Source organism: Anser brachyrhynchus (genome assembly GCF_964034855.1).
Source record: "Anser brachyrhynchus genome assembly, chromosome: 24".
Lineage (NCBI taxonomy): Eukaryota > Metazoa > Chordata > Aves > Anseriformes > Anatidae > Anser > Anser brachyrhynchus.
In genome coordinates this window covers 3,034,740-3,058,354 of record NC_137717.1, presented here as the reverse complement: position 1 = coordinate 3,058,354, position 23,615 = coordinate 3,034,740, and the positions used below count along the sequence as shown (strand labels likewise).

Here is a 23,615-nt window from a genome sequence, read left to right as displayed (position 1 = left end):
CGAGGAGAGCAGAGCCCCCGAGACCATGCTGGGTCCCCTGCACATGGGAAGGCAAGGCAGGAATGCAGCAGTCTCTGCCCTGACCTCTGCCACAGCACAGCTCTCTCTTTTTTTTTTTAATACTAAAGAAGAAAGGGAAAGTTGAATTATCCTGCAGCACCGACTTCCAAATGAGGGCTCTTCCCCTTCCTTTCATCGCACAGTGGAAGCAAAGCTTTGACTTTGATATTCAACTACCTTTGCACCTATTTCTAATGCAACGTGGAAGGCAAAGAGATGGCTCTCCTCCTCTACCCCCAAAGCGTATCAGTGAACTCCTCTTCACAAGCACCCCCAGCTCAGCCTCCTCACTTTCACAAGGGGATTGTCCTACCCCAACCCCTCTCGTTGGCAGGGCCACCCCGCCCAAGCACAGAAAACTTTCAAGCAGGGTGCCTGTGTGTGACCTTACCTGCGTGTGAGAGATCAGTAAGCTGATGAGAAGATTTAACCTATTTTAGACCAGGAAGCGGTGAGCCACAGGATGTCTTTGCAATTCCACAATAACAGCGGAGCCGAGGGCCAGCCACCCCCTGCACAGGTAGGCAGGCGTCTGTAACCTGATGTGGACGATTGTGCAAGGAGAAAAAATACCCAAATACCCACCAGTGACAACTCTGACTAGCATTCCCTGCGATTCACGACCATCTCAGCACCACAGTGAACATAACCACGGGCATGTCGAGCAGAAGCTGTACTTACGCGCAAGCAGGGGCAGGAACCCTACACAGGAACCTCTCGAGAGAATTCAGAAGAACAGTGGCTGGATTTCAGCTGGGTTTTCCAGGGGGCATTGCAACATACACAGCAGCAGTTTGTGGGTATGGGTTTGATCAGATTTGTGTTATGGAGAGATTTGGGAGGGTCAGTCCCTACGCCACCAGGACGACCTCTGCAATGGAAACGAGGTGTTAACATCACAGCTAAACCAAGCCTGCACCAGCTCTTCCCCTCCTGGTTACAGCAGCGGAACTATTTCTGTAGAGATCCTTTTAGTTGTATCAGTTCCAGTTTAACAAATAAAAACAGGAATTTCCCCCACATGTACACATCCCGAAGAACTAACATTTATTAGGATTTTACAGGAAGACCCAGCCCTGAAATCCTGTAACATTTTTCAGCTGTACAGATTTCATTCTGGGTTACAAGAAATGTCACTGCCAGGAACGCCTCTAGAGAGGAAGTAATTTAGGGGCAAGAAGGTTTAACTGGCTGTCAGCTAACACCAAACACCTCACCTTATCCCCAACAACTCATAGCAGATACAAACCCCACTGCAAAGAGGTCTTTACCCGGTTAACAGGTTGGCTCCAATCTGACCCATCACTTAATTCCCCCTCACCACGGCCCATCACATGCACACAGAGCCACACAGGCTTACTTCACATGCAACATCCTTCCAAGGATTCCTCTGCAACAGATAATGACCTTTCAGATAATGAGGCTCAGACTTCAGATTTGTTTTTTGAAGCAGAACAATATTCCCAGGAGCACCTGCTCTCCTTGTTTTTATTAACTAGAAATAGTCATTGCCCTGTATTAAATTAAGAGCACAAATTTGAATAAGGACCATAAAATTATTTGCCAAGTCAGATAAGAACATGCTGTACTACAATATAGCAGGTGGGAGGGGAAGATTCATCTCCTGAAATGCAAGCACTTACGTTCTTATTGCTTTTCCTTCCCAGCTCATAACAAAGCTTTAGAGCAAAGTCTTGACACGTTACGATGAGCACACCATCACGCTCACATCTGGCACAGATGTGCTGCGTAACCAGAGAAAATGTGCATTTGTTTCTGTACTTTAGAACTACTAAATTTTAGATTAACTAAAATTGATCCACAGCCCACACTTTCCTCCGTAATAATCAGGAGCGTACTGTGTGTTATCACCCGAGATACCCAACACTGCAGTTTTCATACTGCCAAGTCAGAGTCACATACCACTGCGTTGCTGCCTCATCACACCTTAATTGCCAGCGCATCCCCTGTGCCGTGGGTTGACTTCAGTAATGCCATAGTAAACAAGTAATTGGACATGCTGTTATCTACTATAGCAATTTGAAACAATTTTTTTTAACCTGTCATACTGCATCAATTAAGCCTGTCAACATCCAGCCAGACTGCTGCTGCTGATCACCTATGTGTGGAGATCTCAGACTGCCAGAGGATCCCCAGGGAGGCAGGACATCTTCTGCCTTCCCTGGAAAGCAAGCTACATGTTGAATGGTCTTCCAAAAAGCCACCGGAGCCCAAATAATTCAACTCAGCAGTTTTTATTTATATAACACAAGTTCTTACTTTGCCATGGCTTTCACACGGCTGCCTCCATTCAGTACATAAACTATATACTGCGTAAGGATACAGAAAGTTCAGTAAAATGTCAACTTTTGAGTATAAATTGTTAGTCTTCTGATTGCAAGAGAAGCATATATCAGCATTCTGCCAGAAAAACAAAAACACTATGCCAAGTAACACAATGGCTGAGTCGAGAATAGTACTAATTAAAACCAGCATCAAGCAGCAAGTTGCTGACAATAACATTAAAAACCATTTTTCCTGTAATTTACAAATATGCAAAGTATCAGGTTACTTAAAATTAAGAAGCATTTTGCTTACTAACATGAAACATTACTAATTTGTAATGTATCATAATTAACCAGGTATACAGGTTTCTGTGTCCCTGTGGTTTTTATGGCACATGGTGCCAGTTTGGGTAGGTCACTCCTTAGACAGAGGGAAGAACAGTAATAGATAAAACCATTCCTCAGGAGTTCTCAGCAATAGCTGTATTCCACTCTCCCCTTCATAATTTGCCACTCAACAACCTTGGTTTAACCACAAGATGGACATTAAAAAAACAAAACAAAACACAGATACAATGTGTATCAACAAATCAACTGCTTCTGGCCTGCAGTGCAAGAAACTGCTTTGCACTCTAAGCACAATGAAATTCCAGGACCAGAACCAATTACTACAGCAATTGTTTTTGCATATTTAAAATCTGTTACAGTATCTACAGTAAAAAAACAAAACATCTTACAGAGTAACAGGGAACGAAAGGGGAACAGTCTTACCAAGTAAGTCTCATTCTACATTTCTGGATGCCATTACAGTTTGACAAAGCTTAAGGGGACAGGAAAATAGTGAGAAGGAAGATGAAGCAACAGCTTTACAGAGAAGAATATTAAGGAATCCTCAGGAACAGTATTGGCAGCAGTCCAGACGTGACTACAGCTGTTTTACTGAATGCTCAAAACTATTGCTGTCTCAAGACAAAAGGCACAGTATCATAAATCCTCTTTGTCAGTGTTACACAGAGAAAAGCCAAAGACAGGATACCAGGCAAGGTCAATGTTTTAGAGCAGCATCAACAGCGTGGTCAGCCACACATTTTGACTAATGCCTTTTCCAGCAAATGCCAAACACAACTCACATGCAGCTTTGGAGCAGTGTCAGGTGTTTCATCCTGAGAAAGGAAGGATTATATTCCTAGCTCCTCTTATTTCTGGGAGCTGAGCAGCTTGCTGAGCACTTGTGGTACAGACCATAGAATTACTTTGTCTCAGGAAGGTAAGCTTAAGTGGGAGGGCCATGGAAAGTATCATTAAAGAATTGCACCAATAAAGCCAAATTAAAGTCAGCTAAACCTAGCTTCATACTAGATTTATAACCCAACATTTTCTACAGATCTGCAAGTACAGTTTAGTAAAGATGCTCAGTAAAGGGCTAGGAACAGCCTTGACAATGCATTTCAGTTTTCACATAAAGCCTCACTCCACTACAGAGTGTAGTATCCCCTCATCTTTCACAGGCCCCACAAAGTCCTCCCTCTGCACGCCTGATCATACACTGAGCCATCTCAAAACTTGAGCTACTGGGAGGAGTAAAGCCATGCTCAGTTCTGAACTGCAGGAATTTAGGGTGTACCTGACTCACCATGTAACCCCCAGGGGAAAAACCCTACTCCGAAACAGCAGCCTCTCCTCCTGCCCAGTACCCAGACTCTCTTCAGCATCATCTGGGGAGGACAGGACCACAGACTGCTCTCACACCTTTAACGGGCACACTGTCATGACTACACCAGAAATCACTGTGAGCATACCACATCTGGTATCCAGCCTCCAGCTGGAGCCTAGGACTTCCAAGGAACAAGGAGGAGCCCTCAAAAGGCATCTATGGCAGCTACAGGGTGCAAACACTGCCCTGCAAGCTTGGCATGCCAGCTGCCCTTGGCATCTGCCTCATATACCTGGATTCTGAGACTTGTACGTTAGTATCTCTGCAGCTAGCCTTTGGGGATCCAAAAGTAGAGGGAAACGGCTCATCACAGCATCGACTAAATGGGGATGAAATATGCCACACAGCTTGACGTGCACGTTGGCCCTCTCCTCTACAAACTGGTCAGACACCCACTGGCAGGAGTCCCCGTATGCTGGCCCCGGGGCTCTCTGCACTGACCGAGGATCTTGCACACTGGCAGATCTCACCTGAGGAGGAGGCATCTGGTATGGTTCAGACCAGTACTCACGAGAATGAGACGGAGGGGCGTTATACTCATTGGGCAGGCTGTACTGCCCTGCATTAGTTGGGTGTACGGGTACTCCATAGCCTGAGAAAGAGTGAGGTGGTCCTGAGTGAGATATCTCAGGGTTGTACTGCAAGAAGCTAGCACCAGAGGCAGAAGATTTATGGGAACCATGCTTATAAGGGACCAGACCATTTTGCTCTAAGCTGGAAGAGTGTGGGTAGACAGATCTCTGCCTACCGCAGGTGCAGACTGCCACCTGCTCAGCATGGGAGTGATCACAGTGACTGGTAGATCTGTAAGGCCACATGTCAGACATTTGGTTCTCCAGAGACCCAATGCCTGAGTCAAGATGCTCCTGAGAGATATAAGGCAGAGAGTCCATGTGAGGATGCTGGTACCTTTCAGAGGACCTATGGCTCCCACTGGTAGGAGGAACACTGCCTGACACACAGCCTTTGACCTGAAGTGGAACATCACCGGGCTTTGTTTTATGGGTCAAGCTTTTCCTCTCTGCAGAGACCTTCTGCAAAGAGCTTTTATCACTCTCTGCCTGGGAACTTCTTTTGCCCTTTTTCTCCTCCTTGACAGCACTGGTACTTCTGGTAGGAGACAGCCTTGCATTGGCTCGGAGTTCATCAGCTAACGAGCGCTGGGGTTGATTGATCCTTTCAGGGTGGTAGAATTTACACTTAATTCCATAAGTGCATTTCTTCCCTGCAAGGAAAAGGCATAGCATGGAATGACAGCTGAATTTTACTAAACACACAAATTATACTTGTACAGACACTGGTCTTCATGTTTAGAAGGCAGGTCTTACCGTAAGGGCACTGCTGCTTCTTGTGTTCTGGCACCACAGGTTTCTTTCTCAGAAAGTTATCCAGGCTGGGACCATGTCGTCCTAGGGGATCATCTGGAGGCATAAACCTAGGAAAAATAAATCTCAGTCAGGAGCAGTTCACTTTCTTGGGTCAAGATTTCTTTTTTTGTAGAAATCTTCCATTTCACTGGATATTAAGAGCTATCTGAGCCCTAAAAATCTCTCATTTCACTGCAGAGACAACTCCAGTCACCTGCTAACCTCTGGCAAGAAGCACTTCTCTGCACAGAAGAGGCTTTGTGCTCTGCTGCTGACCAGAAGCGGTACTTGTAGCTGGGCCTGCTAATGATTGTGCTGTGAGGAAATCAAGCCCTTGAGCTTTCCCAGGAAGTCCTCTAGAGCACAGCTCCTAGCTGCAAACCACAAACAGCTCTGAAAGACTACTCCAATTCTTCACACCTTTGTACCTCACCACAGTTGGGTAGGAGTTCTTCCTGTCACTCCTCCTTCTACAAAAACATCTCTGTGGGACTGTTGTTTTCATTCTGCAGCCCAATTTTGCTCTTTTCGTGTCTCACTTGTTACTGCTTCGTAAAAACAAGTTGCATGCTCACATTTTTAAAGCAAAGGAAGATTGGGAACGTACTTGTCATTTACAAAGGAATACATCAGCAGACGCTCCTCGATGAATTTCTTCCACTCAGGACGCTCATTCTGCAGGTCCCGATAAGTATCGTTGGAAACCACAATGCCATCAGACTCATGTGCCAGTTTCACAATGAACCGATCATCATAACAGACAATACGCTTGCCTCCAACCCGCCTGGAAGGAGTGAAGACCAGAATTTTCTTCTTTTCAAGGTCACGGAGAATGTACTGGTCTAGAACAAACACAACAGTGAACACACTTACACAAATGTGCACAGCCCAAAGGCCCTTCCACAGATAAAGAAAATACATGAAAATTAATTTAATCTCTCTGCAACCCAGCCCGTACTCTCATCTTTTTTCATACCAGCTGTTAGGTTCATCAGAGGTGGATTCCCAGACCCAGTGCCTATGTGGCACCTGAGAACACTCAGGAACTAGAGGCCACTGGAATACAGTGAGTCCCATCCACCTAATCCTTTGCATACATTGAACTATTGATTTGCATTTACGATTGGCAGGCTAGTATCTTTTATAGTGCCACACCACATGCATAGTAAGTTCCTTTTGAGTCAATTCACTCAAATCCCTGCTGTTCGTAAGTTCAGAGTAAACTCCCCTCAATTTGAAAAAAATGACCACACTGTCAAGGTTTTCCTTTTCGCCTGTAGAAACTGTACAGTCTACAGTGTTGTGTCAAACACGTTAGTCAAATATATAGCATGAAGGTGTGTCTCTGAAAGGAGAATAATTCAATAATTATGAAAGAAGTTAAGCTGAGTAGTATTACATTCTTTGTTCTCTGAATTATTCCAGCTGATCCAAGCAAGAACTTGCTTAGGGGAGAATTTAATGACTTTAAATCTCGCTGGTCAGCACTGCTTATTGGATCTCCTGCTACTCAGATCTTCCATTCATAAGTTAATTACTAACTAGCCAGAACTTTGCAAGCTCATTAAGCAACAGAGCAGTAAGCCTGAAAAGCTGCTTTTGGTTTTCATATTTCCACACCTGTTATAAGCACATCTGGTCGTGGCTGCTCCTTCCTCCAAGACGGCACAAAGACTGTGATATCCTTGTGGCCCCTGTCCCAGAACCACTGCACAGCCAGCAGGATACCTCTGCAGGAGAACACTTCTTTATTCCCATGGCTGCATTAAAGAAAAAAATGAGGATTTCAATATTCAGGTTAGTACCGCTTAGTCAGGAAACACTAAACAAATGGATCCAGCAATTCAGACAACCTTAAATGAGTGTCAGAGTAGCAGACTCAGTATTTGTTGCTTATCTCAAATAGCAGCACCAAGATCTTCATTTTCACTATTGCTTTTAGCACCTCAGTATATGAATAAATAGCCAAATCCTCAACGGGAGAGGCAAAGCAGCAGTAATTCAGTAATTGCTTCTTTGAAGCAGAGCCTTTTGCTTTAATTCTAGACCCTAGATCTTTATTTTTAGCCCTGAGCACAATGTGATCTTGAACTTCCTTTGTCCTTTTCTGCTAGCTACTGCCAGTGGCCAACCTCTGCCATGGCAAACTGCACCTTCACAAGGCGCTTTGCTTATGTTATTCTGCACCTCAAGGACATCAGCACCAAGGCAAGATGTTTCATTACATTATGGCCCAAAGAGTCAGCTATAAACATGCTATTTCCATGAAACAGCAATGCTTCCCTTAACATAATCAGTGCCAAATGTCATTAACAGCACTTGGCAGCTAAGGAACAAAGTTTGACAACAGCGTCAGAAACTACCTACCAATATAAAAACTTGCTGCTTCATTATTCATTCATATCAGTAAGTTTCCAGAACTTCGAAGAGGAAACTACCAGTCCTGTTCTATGAGTGCCAGTATTTACAGTGTTATCAGCTCTTCTGTTGATAATGGTTCTGGCAGCCTTTCAATATCTCTGTTACAGCCTGATTTGTCATTCTGGGGATCTGAGAGGCTGCATTTTGGGATGACACTGACATGGGTTGTGCTGAAGATAACTGGTCTCACAGTTCAGAAAGATTTTCCCTATCTGGGCACTACTCCTTCCTCAAATCTTATTCTATCTACACTTGAATGACGTTTCCAATCCCAACACCATTTATCCTGCCAGCGAACAGATGTCAGCCTTGTGTGGAAGGTGACGCTGCCTGATCTCAGTGGCCACCTGCGTGAGCAGCTGGGGAGCCAGCAGCAGAAGAGCCTCTATGCAACACAAGATGTAACAACAAGTTAGGGGCATTGGTGGCAACTGTTCGTAAGCCTTCACTTCTGTAAGTGAAATTTCTTGCATAGTATTAAACAGGACAGATGCTTAGTTATGCCTCTGGATGTTTACACAGACTTCCAGTATTCAAAGACTCATTACAAACAGGGCCCATAGCTCTGGGGCATGGCAGGATCAGTGCTGAAGACTAAATCCTAGACAAGCACGTGCTATTACAGAGGTCCATCAACTCCATGACTGCCCAGTGCAGTATGTAGAGCAAAGCAGCAAGCACACTACAATCAGATATTGTCTGAATGCACACAGAGAGCCTCAAGGGAAATGTTTCAAGTGCAGAAGGGGAGAGGGAGGGAAAGATGAACGTAAGTACTAGGGGAAAAGTTAAAACAGCATCATGTAGCAGAGTAAAGCAGGGTGTACATAGGCTTACAGCAGAGAAACTGTCCTATAATCAGAGGAGACACTGCCCTCAAATGTGGAAACTTAACAGCCAGCAGGTTACACTTACCCCTAAAGAGCACAAATAAAACCAATCAACTGTAAAAGAAAAGCTGAAGCACAGCTATGTGAAAGGGCTGAAGCATCTTCACACAATGTCAGCGAGGGAAAGACCACAGGGGACATCACCTACCCCATACAACAAAGCACTACTGCTGAGCTCCACTCATGCCCAGCTCTCAAGAACACATCAACATCACTAGTTTTCAAAGGTGTTTAGCCTGTACTAGTTTGCTGACAAATTTGCATTTAAACTCTCCCACTTTCTGAAATGTCAAACCTCTTATGTCATCATGAAAAATACTTAAGACCAGTACATATCAAAGGCAATGGAAACAAAAGACACTAGACACACAACGCTATGCATTTGGATAAAAAGAGGGCTGTTATCCTATTAATGGATTAAAAACATGCAAGTATCTCCCAGGCCTATGAACATACACTGTTGCTTCTTTGCTTTCAAGACAAAGGAATTATGGATCTAATATATTATTTTCCAACTGTCATCACGTTGTGCTGTATTATATTCCAGCAAATACACAAGGCTTCTTAAATATAACCCAGATTTGTTTTGCATATGCGAAAAGCCACTTCCTAGGTGAATAAGTTTAGTGTTTTCCCCCACCCACCTCTACAGCAGCCAAAGCCAGCAGTTTGTTTTCTAGAGGGCTTGGGAAGCCAAACCCAACCAACACTGCATGCTCTTCTTCCAAAACCCAGCAAGATGCCTTTTTCAGGGACAAACTTCCTTATAAACTACTAACAGCTTACATCCCAGAGGCATTGAGAAGTGCTGTTACTGCTAGTACGACTGTGCCATTAGAAAAAAATTTACTTCTCCTTCTCCAGTCCTCACCCTTCTCTGAAGCTATTAAGAAAATTGAAAAGTTTTTTGAAGAGTTTTACCAAAAGAATTATTCTAGAAGAGCTAGGCATTCAACAACAGAACTAACACCTACTGAAAAGTGCTCAGTGTCTCCTTAAGAATCCCAAGTTACAGAAAGGCTGACATTAACAATCGGAAAACAGATTATCTAGAGCTGTTCCAATATCAGATTGTTTTTCTATAAGTTAACTGATTATAATAAAAAAAAAACTCTGCTTATTTCTTATTTATTGAGTCCCTGCTACCGCTCTAGAGTCTACAGAAGGTAACTAATTGGGCTGATCTGATTTGGCAGCAGCCAAGAAAAAATTCCCTTAGAAGGAAGTAAAAGCTAATTTCCACTATGATTTGCATATGTTTGTCAAGAGCTGTTCAGGGAGGCCGCTGTACACACTGCAAATGAATCAGCAGGGAACATCACACACCATCAATACAGGAAGTTTCAGAATGGAATTCCCCTTCTAGCAAATTGCTTAAAAAAGCCAGACTATGTTTCTCATGTCAAACTGTCCTATCGCCGCTGTTATTACCGCCCGGCCTGCCCTGAGTCACATTTGCTGTAATCTCTCCTGCGCTTTATGGGGTAACACTCATGGGTAAGAGCCTCCTCATTCAATAAATGAAACCATTTCTGTTGTTTAAGCCAAACTACTTAACCAAGGTAAACATCACCACAAGAATCATACTTATCAGCCCACATCTCTCAATAGGCCTTTTTTCTCAATTGACCACGCAGCTGCTGAGGTCAGTACTTTCCTGAAGACTCCGAAGTCAAATGTTTCACTCCCTGGCCCCAGCCTACTGTCACCAGAACACACGGGGACTCACAGGATCTGTCAGCTGGTCACACAGACCGTCTCCTATCTTTTCTCAGTTCTATTTTGAGAACTGTCAGCCATGGCTGACAGGCTTAGGGAAAACCACACCTGCAATCAAGTCTCTGTTCAGCACTTTCACCTTACAAAAGGTCTCTGGAGTACACAACTGCTCTGTGCACCCATTTTTAATAAGTAAGCACGTGCACGCAAACATACAAGACCTATAAAACTAAAGCAGTGAAAAAGCCCGTTTTAACTGCAGAACCCAACTTCAAAACCTGGTACAAAAAGTAAACGGAACCCAGAACCCATCTGTGCACTGGGGGAAAGTTCAACATCAGGAGCTGGGGTGGTGGCAGATAACTCTCACTGACGGGAAACCAAAAGCCAAGGTGAAAGGAGAATCAACATGGACAAACCAATAACTAACCAGCACAAGGACTCCAGGTGCTCAATAAATATTAGGGTTTTTGTATCCCCAAATTACTGTTCCAACCCAAGGGGCTCCACAGGCCTTCTTTGTTTGTAGTGCCTGACAGAACCTCTCTACCAACACCAGAATGCCAGAGACACCAAGGATGAGTCGCAGCACTGCCCTGATGTCAGTGTCACCAGTGGCAGGATTGCCCATTCCGGACATTTTTGCCAGATTGTCCCTTTGCAGACTCCTGCATTCTCTCTACTTTATAGAAATTCAATGAAAATACAAGACTGCCAATTTGGAGACTGGCCTTCAGCGCAGGAGACGGCTCCATATTACAAAGCCTTCTCTAATTAACCTGTACTTATTTATTGAGCAACTTCCTGCTAGAGAAACTTATATAAAGCCATTAGGTAAGAGGACAACGTATCTTCAGTTATTCTCCTCAGCAGCTAGAATACAGAAGGAAGCTTCTGTTTTCCCATGAGGTAACTAACATCTGTTGTCAGAATGGGCACCCTCTGACCACTGCTAAGTGCTGGCAGAGACCAGCAGGACAGACTGCATCTGCAAACGTGACATTCATCCTCCAGAGAGAACTACACACGCTAGTGAGGTATCTCGGAAAATATTACCAGCCAAAACCAAAACATCCAGTTGTAGTTTTTGTGAAAAACCCTGAGTTTTATCGGACTCTAAGCTCATAGATCTTGGCACACCTCACAGCTAGAGGGTCACAGAAAATCACCACCTTACAGGGTCACTTTAGGACAGCATTGAGGACAAGCAGCATGGATTTGTACCCACTATTGTCCCCACTTCAAAACCCCAAACACACCTCATTGCCACATTGCTTCCATCAATAACAATGGGCTTCAGGTTATCACTCTCCTTCTCCTCTGGAGGCGGCACAGGTGCAGGGGTCTTGTTGGCAGCTCCTCCCCGAGGGACCAGAGGAGCCTCCTTGGTCTCCTGCGGGGCCTCCATAGGGTCCCGCTCGGCCGGGCCATGCTTCACCAGCTCCCCGAGGACGGTGTTGGTGTCGGCATTGAGGCCAAGCTTCTGGAGGACAACGTAGATCTCCTCCGAGGAGTAGCCCAGCTTGCGGAAGAAGTCCACCTTCAGCTGCATCTCCAGGCTGTCGGGGGGCTCCTGCGTGGGGCTCCCCGCTGCCTCGGGAGGCTCGGCGCCCAGCATGGCGGGCTGGCCTCCCTCCTCACGGCTCACAGCCCGGGCGGGCAGCGGGACGCCCAGGCTGAGGTACCCGCTCTCATACGGATCTCTGGAGCTCATCCTCTCATCCAGCCGAGAGCCCTGCTGTCTGCCCACCGGGAACGCCTCACGCCAGCCGGGGCAGCCCAGCAGGGAGGAGACGCTGCCTGCGCTCATGCTTGCCCTCGGCTGCCTCCCGGCCTCCGCTCACCCCCGGGACCTGCGGGACAACAACGGCGGCGTCAGAGGATCCCGGCGGGCCTCGCCACGGCCCCCTCCCCCCCCATCCCGGGCCTCCGTCCGGGGCCGCCTCCCCGAGGCCCCGAGCACCCGGCCCGGCCTCCCCGCGTGCCCTTCCTCAGCCCCGGCCCTTCTCCCCTTACCGGCCTCCCCCCCTCGGGCCTCCGCAGCGTCTCCATAAGGCCGGAGCGGGACCGGGCGGCGGCCGCCGCCGCTGCCTGCTGCTTTATACCGGGGCTCCGGGAGCGCTGCGCCAACGCGGAAGGGCAGAGCGGGCCGGGGCGGAGCGGAGGCCGCTTCCCGGTCCGCCCCGCGCCCCGCCCGGCCGCGGCCCCGGGGAGAGGCCGGGAGGCGGCGGGGCCAGGCCCGGCCCGGGCGTGCGGCCTCCCCTGGGGCCTCGCCAGCGGCCCCGCCGAGCCCCCGGGCCCCGCCGCCTGGTGGGGGAGGCCCGGCCCTGTCCCCGCCGCTTTGCCCCGGCCCCTTCTGTTCCCTTTGGTCTCCTTCCAGCCCCCGCCGAGTGCCTCCTCGCGGGATGAACCCCGGTGGATGTAGAGACAGGTCCTTTTCTGCAAACACCTGGTTTTTATGCAAATCGTGTTGCAATAAAGGCAGATTTGCCCCGACAAGTGCGCTCGTTAGGTAAATTCATTCATCTTCTTCCTGGTCTGCTTGCGGAGACAGCCTTTACTCTCGATTTTGCGATCTGCTGCACTTTCACCTGGCTGATTCGGGGTTGCGAGTGGAGCCGGAGACCCGGCAAAACCCCGAGTTAGCACACGCGGGTAAAACCCCGGATCAAAGAGGTCGATGTGGTAGAGCAGCTGGTATCTCAGATAGCTTTCCAGCTTGTCCTTGGCTGCTGCTGTTCTGAGGTGAAAACCATTAAAAGGTGTGTTTCACAAGGACTCCAACCCTAGCTCTTTCTTCCTTCCTCCCCCCAGCTCAGGCGAGGTACAGCTGCAGTTTTAGAGGTGGATATCAAGTGGCGATCGAGTCCCAAAGCTTGAAACGTGTGCTCAGTGCCGGCTGAGCAAGCGTACGTCTCCTGACCTGTACATCAGGCAGGATCAAGCCGGCTGATCCTCACCACGGCAAAGAGCAGTCTTTGACCTAGCTGTCAGGAAAACGTCACTCCAAGCCTCGGTGCACTTCAGTGCGAAGGAAAGCCCAGGAAGCCCGCAGGCTGTAACTGGAAAGGGAGAGAAACGGGACAGAGAGCAGGGAACTGTAGGTTGTAAATTTTCAAGTGCAAACTCACCCAGGGTACTACTGAAAATGCAAAAACGGTGTTCAAGCTAAGCCCAGGCAGTGGCCAGCTTTGCACAAAATGAATGCGTGAATGTGCAGCCACGTGCTTCAGGCATATCAGCAAGGGTACTCGATGTATTTGCGTGTTCTTTATGAGCAGCTGGTGCGTGGGCACAGCACATATTGACACTGCCGTCACCCGATGGACGGACGCTGCCGAGGCGGTCAGGGTTGGTGGCAGCAGCTCTGGCTGTGGTGGCCCACCTTGGTCAGCAGTGACCACCCGTAGGATGCCCACACACGCCACACGCAGGGTGTGCACCCTGCAGCTGGCAGGGCTGACAGACATGGGTTTGTCACGTTGAGCTGCTGCTTTGATCCCTGCGTGCTGCAGGTAGCGGTGACTCAGCCAGTGGAGATTTATCAACCCCAGCTTTTGGAGGAGATAAGAGCGGGCGGGAAGCACCTAGCAACAGGCAGTACTGAGTCCCCGACTATTGGTTAAAGCCACTCTTACGGACCATACGTAACTGCAGGAATTGAACTACCATTTCACAACGTGCAAAAATTGTACAACTCTGACTTCTGATTAATCATTCCTAAACAATTTAATGAAGGTAGTTGCAAATTTGCTTCCCTGAGGCCATGTGCCGGAGCCCAACTTAAGAGCAAGGGAACTCTCCCAGTTACAGGAATACATTTGCATTCATCTTCCTTGTGGTTACCCTGAAACAATCATTTTTTCTTGTCTCTGGCCATGTCTGAAACCGCACTGTGTACTCAACAGTAACACACACACACAGGCTAGATTCAGATCAGAGATAATATCCTTAGTCAGTACTTAAGTAGGTGCTTTCCCAACTCTTCTTTCCCTTGGAATCTACTCCAGTCAGCATGAATTTAGCATTTGTTTGTGTGCTTTTGCTTCCAGGCTGAAGTCTATTGCACCAAAAAGTATGGCCACAGATGTGCTTTTTATAGGAAATACCCCACGCAAGATCCACAAAGCTGGATCTTTTGATTTATGCAAAGCAGTGACAGCAGCCGCATGCTGCCTTTTTTCATTGAAAGAGACGCCAGGATAGGGAGAGGGTATGTTGGCTTCTCCACCCTAAAAGTCGAAAGGGTTCATACAGTGGCCACACCCCAGAACACTTGGTGGTTACTTTTGATTTTTTTTTTCACATTTGCAAATTGCTTTGAAGAGAAAGTTTACTGCAGTTGGCATTGCAAAGACTCTTGGGGAAGCTGCAGCTTCTGAGGACATGAAGATTTGCAGACCAAAGCCACCGATGGAATCACTGATGGACAGAAGCCCTTCACTGTCATATATAATTTAAGAGAGTTTGTTTCTACACAAAAGAACACAAAGACTCCTCTGAGCGGAGTGAGCAGCAGGAACAGCTGTCCTGCAACACTGCCTCCTCTCTAGCTTCTTGTCAGAAAGGCTTGTGCAGCTTCTCAGTCCCACAGCAAAAGCTGCCTCTTTTTAAAGTGGTGTTGAAATATATTGACCCACTCCACAACATGGAGGAGGAGGAACTACAGTTAAACTCCTTGTGCAAACAAGCCTGCAGCTTCTTCAGCAATGCCACAGCAGGGACAGTCACGTCTCTCCTTCTCCGTCCCCTAGACCTCATGCTGTAAGGTTCTGCTTTACTGCCTTTCAGCGTGTCGTTTCCAGAAACTTGCTTGTCTTGCTTTCTCCAGACAAGCCTCTCTGTTCGCTTTGGGGTGTAACATCCAGCAGGACTTCAGTGAAGTCATTGCCTTGTGAACAATACCTTGCAGCCAACGCTGATAGCAGCAGCCCACAAACATCGGTTTTTGAGCAGCGACTTGTCCCAGGCCGGGGAATGCCGGAGGAGTTGCACAACAGAGAACTTGTCCAAGAGAAGCGAAGGGAGGCATACTTGGAGGAGCCTGAAGCACCAAGTCTGCCAGAGACACGCTAATAACCATTCAGTGGATTTCATAAAGGGACCTGCGTACCTCCAACAGCATTTTGCTGAAGTGCATTCTGTCTTGCACACCCAGCTTCCCTGTCCAGAGGCCAACAAACACCACTGTGTTTTAGGGAAGTGGTCTTGCACAACCCAAGATGCTGAGTTGTGCCCCAGCCTGTCCCAAAAGGTCAGGTCCTCAGCGCTCTGACATCACTTCGACTTTCTTTCTGCTAGGCTGGCAGGGCTAGACGCAGTGCTGGGACACGCAGGCCCAGTCCCAGAGGGGCAGGAGGCTTACCCAGGGGGGGCTGGAGCCTTTGGGCAGCGGTGCGTGACCGCGCCGGAGCGGTGCTGAGCAGAAGGCAGAGCGCTGAGCCAGCAGCCTCGTGTCTGCATCGTCCTCTTTCTGTCGAGGGAAGGCCTGTGCGGGGAGAGGGCAGTCCCTTCGGCACCGCCGGCTGCTATTTCGGGTTGAGTCGGGCTGTGCTGGTGGCTCAGTCCCGTTGCTAGAGATGTGCGTTCACAGGAAGGCGGCGCGGAAATCCCCTCCCGAGCACGCATGCACGGGGCCTTCCCTGACAAGGAACTTGTGAGAGCGGAGGGGGAGGGCAGCGGGCAGGCCAAGCCAGATGCGAGACCACACGACACGCCGGATCTGGCCATCGCGGGTGGCCAGCGGCGTGTTTCCTGCCGCGGAAGGGTTATCTTTTCAGAATCAGTGCTTCTGCTAAGCCAAAAAGAGGCAAAAGCAGCCGGAGGCAGTCGTGGTGGCTGGGTAGCCTGAAATAGCAGGAGCCCTGACCCAGGGATGGGCTCCGTCCCTCCCGGTCCTCCATCTCCTTTCAGTTCCTCGCTGACTCCATGCAAAGCAGTGCTTTTCTCCTGGCTTGTTTCGTGCTCGCGAACAAGTCCCAGAAAGTCCTGACATCACACTTTTCTAGGGATTTTTCTAGGGATTACCACTCCCTTGTCCTGGATTTATAGGAAGAGCTCATCCCCTTGCAAAGCCTTTCATCTCCCACTCGTACACTTAATACAGTCAAAATAGGTGGTATGCGAGGATTTTATTATCTGCTGGTGGGAAGGAAGCTGGTCTCGTGCCAGTTCCTGGTGAAGAGATGCCAACTCTACAAAACTATTGCTAACTAGCCTCAATCAGGAGCCTTGTCAGCAAAGTGGCCGCAGACCTGGCTTGCCTACCTGCAGAAACTCAAGACAGCTCACTCAGATCTAGCTTTTTTAAATGGGCTAATTAAACCTCATTTATAAATGCCTACACGGGAACACTTATGTTAATTAAGGACAATTTAGATGGCCTTATTTAGTAGCATTTGGGAGTAAATTAAACTGAATTAAGGCCACTTTAATTCTGAATGAGAGTTTTATGCAGAATTTTAATGCTCTTTAATCCACTTTGGATTAGTTACTTCACGTTAACTTTCTTAAAAATCCTGTGTAGACAAGCCCCGAGCAATTAGGGGAAGGCACATCCGTATCTGCTCAGAGCTTGAGCTCAGCCAACAGCTGCTCTGGGAGGGGAAGGGGCAGAGCCTGGCTGTCTTGGGAGCTGTGCACTCCCCACAGCTTCGGAGTCCTAAATCCCTTTTGCCTGTGGAGCAGGAAATAGGGCAGACAGCACGGCAAGAGCAAACACTGCACTGCGTGAGCTTGTAAACTATTTGTGCCTTCAGCCACGGAGCTGCGGGCACTCCGAGGTCTGGCTTTGGAGGTGGAGGTGTTCACTAGGGAGGTCTGATCAGTGCCGATGGGCTAAAACTCCATCAACTCCTCGTGCCAGTGCATTCATCCAGGAGCAGAAGGGTCCTGGTTTACTATAGCTGAAGCCCAAATAAACAGGTGACCTGCTGGTTGGTCTCCCCGTTTATCAACACGTGTTCCTGTGTGATGAGAGCAATACCAGGCAGTTTAACTGAGTCCTCCCATGACCTGCAATGTAGGGATTCAGAAGCTGGCAGGGCTGCATCTGGATTTTCTTTTAAAGTGAGCAGTGTAATTTATTACGTAGTCCTCAGCACACCCAGGAATTAAAGGGGGAAGCAAGTGCTGATTTACGCCCTTTCTTTGGAGGAGGGTCACCATGCCTCGCGAGGAAAGCTGAGCAATAACGCTGGAAGGAAAGCTTAGCAACATCTCTTTATAGCAGCTTGCTTTTATAGCCACGAGCACTCACATTTATGGTGGTGCTGACTGAGAGACCATCTGCTCCTCTTGCTTGCTTCGATAAAGACATCTCTGATGGCAGCATCGGAGCTGGTTGCCAGAGTGCGACTCCATCAGCTGACGCATGGCTCCGGCTTGGAACTGAGCCCGGAGCAGGCACCAGCAGAGGCTCGCTCCCTTCTCACTGCCCAGCTCCACGCCGGTGCACGCGAGCCGAGCCAGGAGTCCTGGCCTCCCAGCCCCGGCGCTATGCCACGGAGATTCGAAAGGGCAAAGGTACCTTGAGTCTGCTGTGCAAAAAGGAAAGTGCGGCACTAAAAGGAGAAGCTAAACACGGATTTGCAGAACTTGCTGACTTGTGTTTTGAGCCTGTGTGCCCACGGTGCTTGTGGTATTGCTAGCTGTCTTCCCAGGGCTGCTGCCTTCATCCACGAGTGTGGGATTCCTTTGCAGCTGCAGAAAAACAGATTCGTTTTTCTCTGAAATATTCTCTCTTGAACTTATTTCCTGGATTATAAGGAGATCTTTGTAAATGCTCTGCATGGCAACTTACACCCTGCGTAGCCCGAGGGCTCCTCACAGAGCAGACCCGTTACGGGGATGAACACTTGCTCTGGGAGAGAGCACACACAGCAAACCACTCCGGAGGGACCGCAATGGAGAAATTTATTAGGCTGTCACCACGACTCCTGTTTGCCTGAGTAGACACGGCCTTAGGTACTACTCTGAGTAGGCAGCCTTGATCTCTACCTTTGGTCTTGGTGAATGATGGTGTTAAGTTAGAGGAGGATGGGCGTGTTTCCTCAGTGACAGATGGAGCAGGCACACCCTGACCATTTATTTCTCTTGAGCTTCCATCAAGCAATTGAGCCATCCTTCTGAGGTCTTTTTCACTCTGTAAACCTATGTTATTGCTGAAGGTTGAGGAGACGGAGACAGCAGAAGCCTTACCATCACCCTGGCTGTCCCAGTGGCTGCTGGTGTGGGATCTCGGCTGAGCGGCCGGGATGCTGAGACAGGTGCCCTCCAAGGGGACTGTGAAATGAATCCTCCTGCTCCGTCCCACCAAGGACCCCAAGGGCTGAGCAGCTCTGAGTGTGTCCCCCAAAACCTTCCATGGGAGGTGGAGACAGCCAGCAGCCAGGCACTGGCACAGCACCGCTGGGGGCAGGATAGCTCCCCCAAAACCCTGTTGCCGGCTGTCCTGGCAGCACCAAAAGGCCTCGGCTGGGCCTGGGAGAGTGATTCAGCCACATCCCCATGCCAAATCCTGCCCAGGATGCATCAGTGATTGATTATCTGGGTGATTCCTTCCAGCAATCAACTTGTCCCAGAAAATATATTTAACAGAAATACCCGGAGCTCTTGCACTCAGGCAGCAGCCTCTCCTCAAGCAGTGCTCTGGACTTACTGGGTAACCTCGGGTTTACCACAGCAGAGTCAGAAGGGGAGAGAAGCAACAGACTCAACTAATAAATAATGGTGGGGAAAACCGAGTGGTTACGCAAGTGTCTGTGACAGCAGCTAGTTGCCGTTTCGCTAAGCCCTTCCCAGTCTCTGCCCCTCTGCTGGAAAATATCAGCTGTCCCCTTCTCCAGAAACGTCCCCTTCTCTGGAAATATCCCTGCCCATGCAGCCTGAGGTTTTGTTTAGGAGCAGCATCGGTAGCCATGGATTTGCTGTACTCTGATGTGCCCGGGAGCGTTTACTACTTCAGAGCTAAAAGAATAATGTATGTCGAACAAACATTTCATGGAAGCAATGTGAGATGTTTAAATAGACGGTCGCAGAGTATTTTAGCCCACCCAGAGCATGTGAGGAGCAGAGGATTTGTACCTATAGCAGAGCAAATGCCTCCTGAGGAGGTCACATCCATCTGGGAAACACATTTTTGGTGAGGGACCGAGCGCAGCACGCCGGCACAGGAGGGGGTGGCAGCGCAGGGAGCCCTCCTGCACCTCCTTGCGGAGAGCACTTGCTCAAAAACAGAGCACAGGACCCCGCAGCAGACCCGTCCTGCCCTCAGCCTTGTGTCCGTGTGTCCACCACGTGCCTCCCAGTGTACGGGCACGCGGTGGCATCGCGCCCTGCCTCTGCACGAGGGCTCTGGGTGAGTCAGGTCGCAGCGAGGAGCTGAGGCAGCAGCGTCATGGCTCGGAGCTGTTAGTCAGCTCTGGGCACGGCTCGGGGATGAATGGAGACGTATCAGAAGTGGCAATCGCTTCCTGAGCAAATGGACACACGTGCCAGCGCTGTCTGTGCCGTGGTTTGCTGGTGTGTGTCCGGCCCCGAGAGCAGGAGCTCTCCCCGGGTCAGGGAGAGGTGCTCTCACCCGGCAGCACCCAGAGCTTGGGGGAGCATGGAGGGGGCACCCTGTGATGCTGTGAGCATCCCTGTGATGCTCATCCCGGCTTGGGGTCTGTCCTTTTGGGAATCACCCCACCCGGGAGCACAGCTCTGTGCGCCCAGAGTGCCAGGACAGGGAACCTCCGCACTCCTTCCCTTCTAAAACCCAAGAGGTTAATTCCTTTGGGACCTCTTGTGCCGATGGCACCGGCTTTGGGACGCAGGCTGCGTCTCACCCCACGGCCCGGAGGTTCCCGGCAGAGCTGCGTGTAAGGGGGCACCCCGCTCTGCCCGGCACAGCACCGCAGCACGCGGCGCAGCTCAGGAAGCTCTCAGAGCTCTCATTTCCTCCTGCTCCTGGCAAGGTGCTCGGGGCCGGCGGCTCGCTCCGGACACGGGGCTGGCCTTCGCCATCGGGGCTGTGCCGGTGGGTGCCTGCGCAATGCGGGACAGCGCTGGCTACCCCAGAGCCCTCCCACAAGACGGATGTGTGTCAGCCGGGGCAGAAAGACAAACAGCCTGCACGGCTCTCCCCTCGGCTCCCATGATGTCAGTGGCGGCAGGAGCCGCTCCGCTCGCCGATCTGATCTGACTCAGTGTGTGTCAGCGTGGCAGCCCGGGGATCCGGCCGGCAGGGTCCAGGGGGTGCTTTCCTACCTGCGCAGGCTAAAAAAGCAGAGACGGTGTTACTAAATCAGCCCGCCTAGCTGTGCCAAAGCTTGTTCGTGATGTTTGGCGGGCGGCCACGAGCGCGGCCGGGGATGGAGCTGGCTGGTTTCAGAGCAAAGGCTCCGCGCTTCGTGCAGCTTGTAGCCGTTGTGCAACGGGCACAATGCAGAAGTGCAAACAGGGCTGGCCTGTCCCTGCGCTTACGGTGGTGTTCAGCGGTCTGCCTCTGTGGGGCAAGGCCGTGCTTTCGCTGCCTTTGGCTGGGGATTTCCCTGCACCAGGAGCGCTGTGGTGGAGCCGGAGCAGCCCCGGGCTCTGCCTGCTCTGGGCAGTGGGGAATTTCTGCTTGAGGAGCTGCCCAGCACAGCCCTGCTCCCAGCAGGCTGCTGCAGCCCCTGCCACATCCTGCGCCGCCCAGCACCAACCCAGCTCTGCTCGGTCTGACCAACAGACAGCAGCGGGAGAGCCCAGCCAGGCCTCAGCCCGTCTTTCCACTTTTGCACAACAGCGTACAAAAGAAGTGATGCATTCATTGCAAAACAGCGTACGGAACAGGAGAGCCAAGAGACACAATATTCATGGGCAGTCTGTGGGATCTGAGGTCTGTTTGTCAGGCTCTTTCAGCGCACGAACTCGCAAACCTTCTACAACGTCCTCCCAGCCCACACGCCTGATTCACGTCTGACAGCAAGCGAAGAGGGCAGAGAAGTGATTGCACTTCCAGTTTTGCTCTTTGAGACAAATCACCACTTTTCTAACAATTAGGTTTTCCTCAGTCTTCTGCCTAGAGGAGTGAGCAAGGTTTTACACTGCCGTTCAAACTTTCTTCTTGTTTGTTCCAGCTTTGTGGAAGGAAAATTGGCTGACACAATACAGAGAGGAGGTTATTGACAGCCTAATGCTCAGCTAACGCCATTTGATAAATGGCGTGCTGCTTTTCTGGGCCTGTCTGTCCAAACCTAATGAGCAGAAATAGAAAGATTCCCTTCAATTTATAGCCTTGAATTCTCTGTACAGTAAGTACCAACAACTTCTGATTGTCAGAACAACAGACAAACCTTGTGTGCCTTTTCCAAGGCCTTGTCTTGCCACCCTGCCTATTTGCAGGTTGGACCGAGCAGCACAGCCTTCTCTTCTTCCTTCCTGATCTACGCACAGTGTCTCTGTGAAGGCTGAAAAGCCGGCTGTTTACCAGAGATAACTGCTTTTGGTAGAAAACACATTTTCACGAAAACAGAAGACTTCTGGTTTACAGTCGGGTCTGCTTCAGCAGTGACGCTGCACACTGACGTGCTGTTGAAACGGAGGAAAAAACCCGCGCATGCAACAGTCCCTTAAGGAACATCAACAGCGTTAACCCGATGGTCTGCTCTAGCTTCTTGCTTGGGGAAGGCTCCAGCTGCCAAATACCGTGCCCCAGCAGCCTCCACGCAGGGTGCTGCTGCCACTGCACGCCTGGGGCTGCTCCTACACCGAGCGCACACCTGCAGTGCCAGGATGAAGAAAGAGCCTCAAAGAGAAGACGTCAAACCTCATCCTCTCCTTTCAGAAACCATGGCCCAGAGAGACCCAAAGGCGCAGACAGCCCAGCACTCAGCCCCAGTCCCGGCTTCTCCAGGCCTCGCTGGGTGCTCCGGGTGCCCAGCCCCGGGGCTGCGCCCGAGCCCTGCGGGGGGAGCTGGGGCAGCGCCCGGCGGAGCCCGGGGGCTCCCCGCACCGGATTCGCGTTCGCAGCCTCCCACCTAGAGGATTAAACGGGGTGTTGCAATCCCCCGGCAAGTTTCCCGGCGTTTCGACAAGGCGGTGAGTCAGCCCCTCTGATGGAAAACGCCGTCACGGGGGTGACGGGGCCCGAGCACCCAGTCACCCCCAGGGGCCGACACCCACCCAAGCAGCAGCACCCATTCAAGCAGCAGACACCCACCCATGGGGCTGACGCCCACCCACCTGTGAGGCTGACACCCACCCGTGGGCTGCCATCCCCATCCACACCTGTTAAGTTAAACCCTGCTGATATTTTATTTATTTTATTTTTATTTTATTTTATTTTATTTTATTTTATTTTATTTTATTTTATTTTATTTTATTTTATTTTATTTTATTTTATTTTATTTTATTTATTTTATTTTATTTATTTTATTTTATTATTTTATTTTAATTTTATTTTTCACTGCTTCTGCCACCCTGAGCAGTTTAAGTTTGTTGCTGACCTTTCGCAGTATTTAAGGAAGATACCCTTTATACATCACCGGCTCTCCTACTGGCAAAAATACTATTTCAGGAAAAATAAAAGACCTTTCCAGGAAAAATAAAAGACCTTTTATTTTTCCAGCAGCACCTAACATCATCTTGTACAGCCTAAGTCAGAAACAATGACCTCAGATTCACCGAAGCGGCTTATCTCTTGCGAGGGCCAGGAGTCCAGGGGTGGGAAACCGGGTGTGAAAGCCCCAAAGAAACACCTCCGTGTGTCTGTGCTTGCAGGACGCATCCCCTCCTGCTTCAGCCCGCGCTGTGCTGTGCTCGGCGGTGCTGGCCAACGCGCTGAGCATCACCACCGCAGGTCAGTCCCAGCACTGCCACGCCAAACGATCAGTGGGTGACACAGACCGGTGCTAAGACCCCCCCCGAGCTCTGCACAGCACAAAGCTGCAACCATCAGTCCGTTTAACGTGACGACAAAAAAATCCATGCTAATAACCGCTGCAGCTTAAGGCATTTAGACAATTCTCTATCTTTCTGTAATTCTTTGTAATAATAATTAAATGACCTTTAAAATGGCAGTGGGTGGAAAAAATTCGGTAAAGCTGAATAGCAATTCAGCAGCTGCTAAAGAATACTGAAAATCAAGAAGAAAAAAAGACTTTGATGTTCAGGGATTGGGGAAAAAAAAAAA

General features: G+C 49.5%; 1 protein-coding gene across 1 annotated transcript; it reads right to left on the bottom strand.

The window, feature by feature from the left end:
* Nucleotides 1-2,299: 2,299 nt before the first annotated feature.
* Nucleotides 2,300-12,640, bottom strand: ZC3H12A (zinc finger CCCH-type containing 12A). The gene is made up of 6 exons (XM_080567383.1): nucleotides 12,473-12,640; nucleotides 11,716-12,309; nucleotides 7,047-7,186; nucleotides 6,034-6,268; nucleotides 5,388-5,494; nucleotides 2,300-5,284 (listed from the first exon to the last, which is right to left on the bottom strand). The coding sequence occupies exons 2-6, from the start codon at nucleotides 12,264-12,266 to the stop codon at nucleotides 4,284-4,286; spliced, it is 2,034 nt and encodes a 677-aa protein (XP_080423509.1). The 5' UTR covers nucleotides 12,267-12,309; nucleotides 12,473-12,640; the 3' UTR covers nucleotides 2,300-4,283.
* Nucleotides 12,641-23,615: the final 10,975 nt, after the last annotated feature.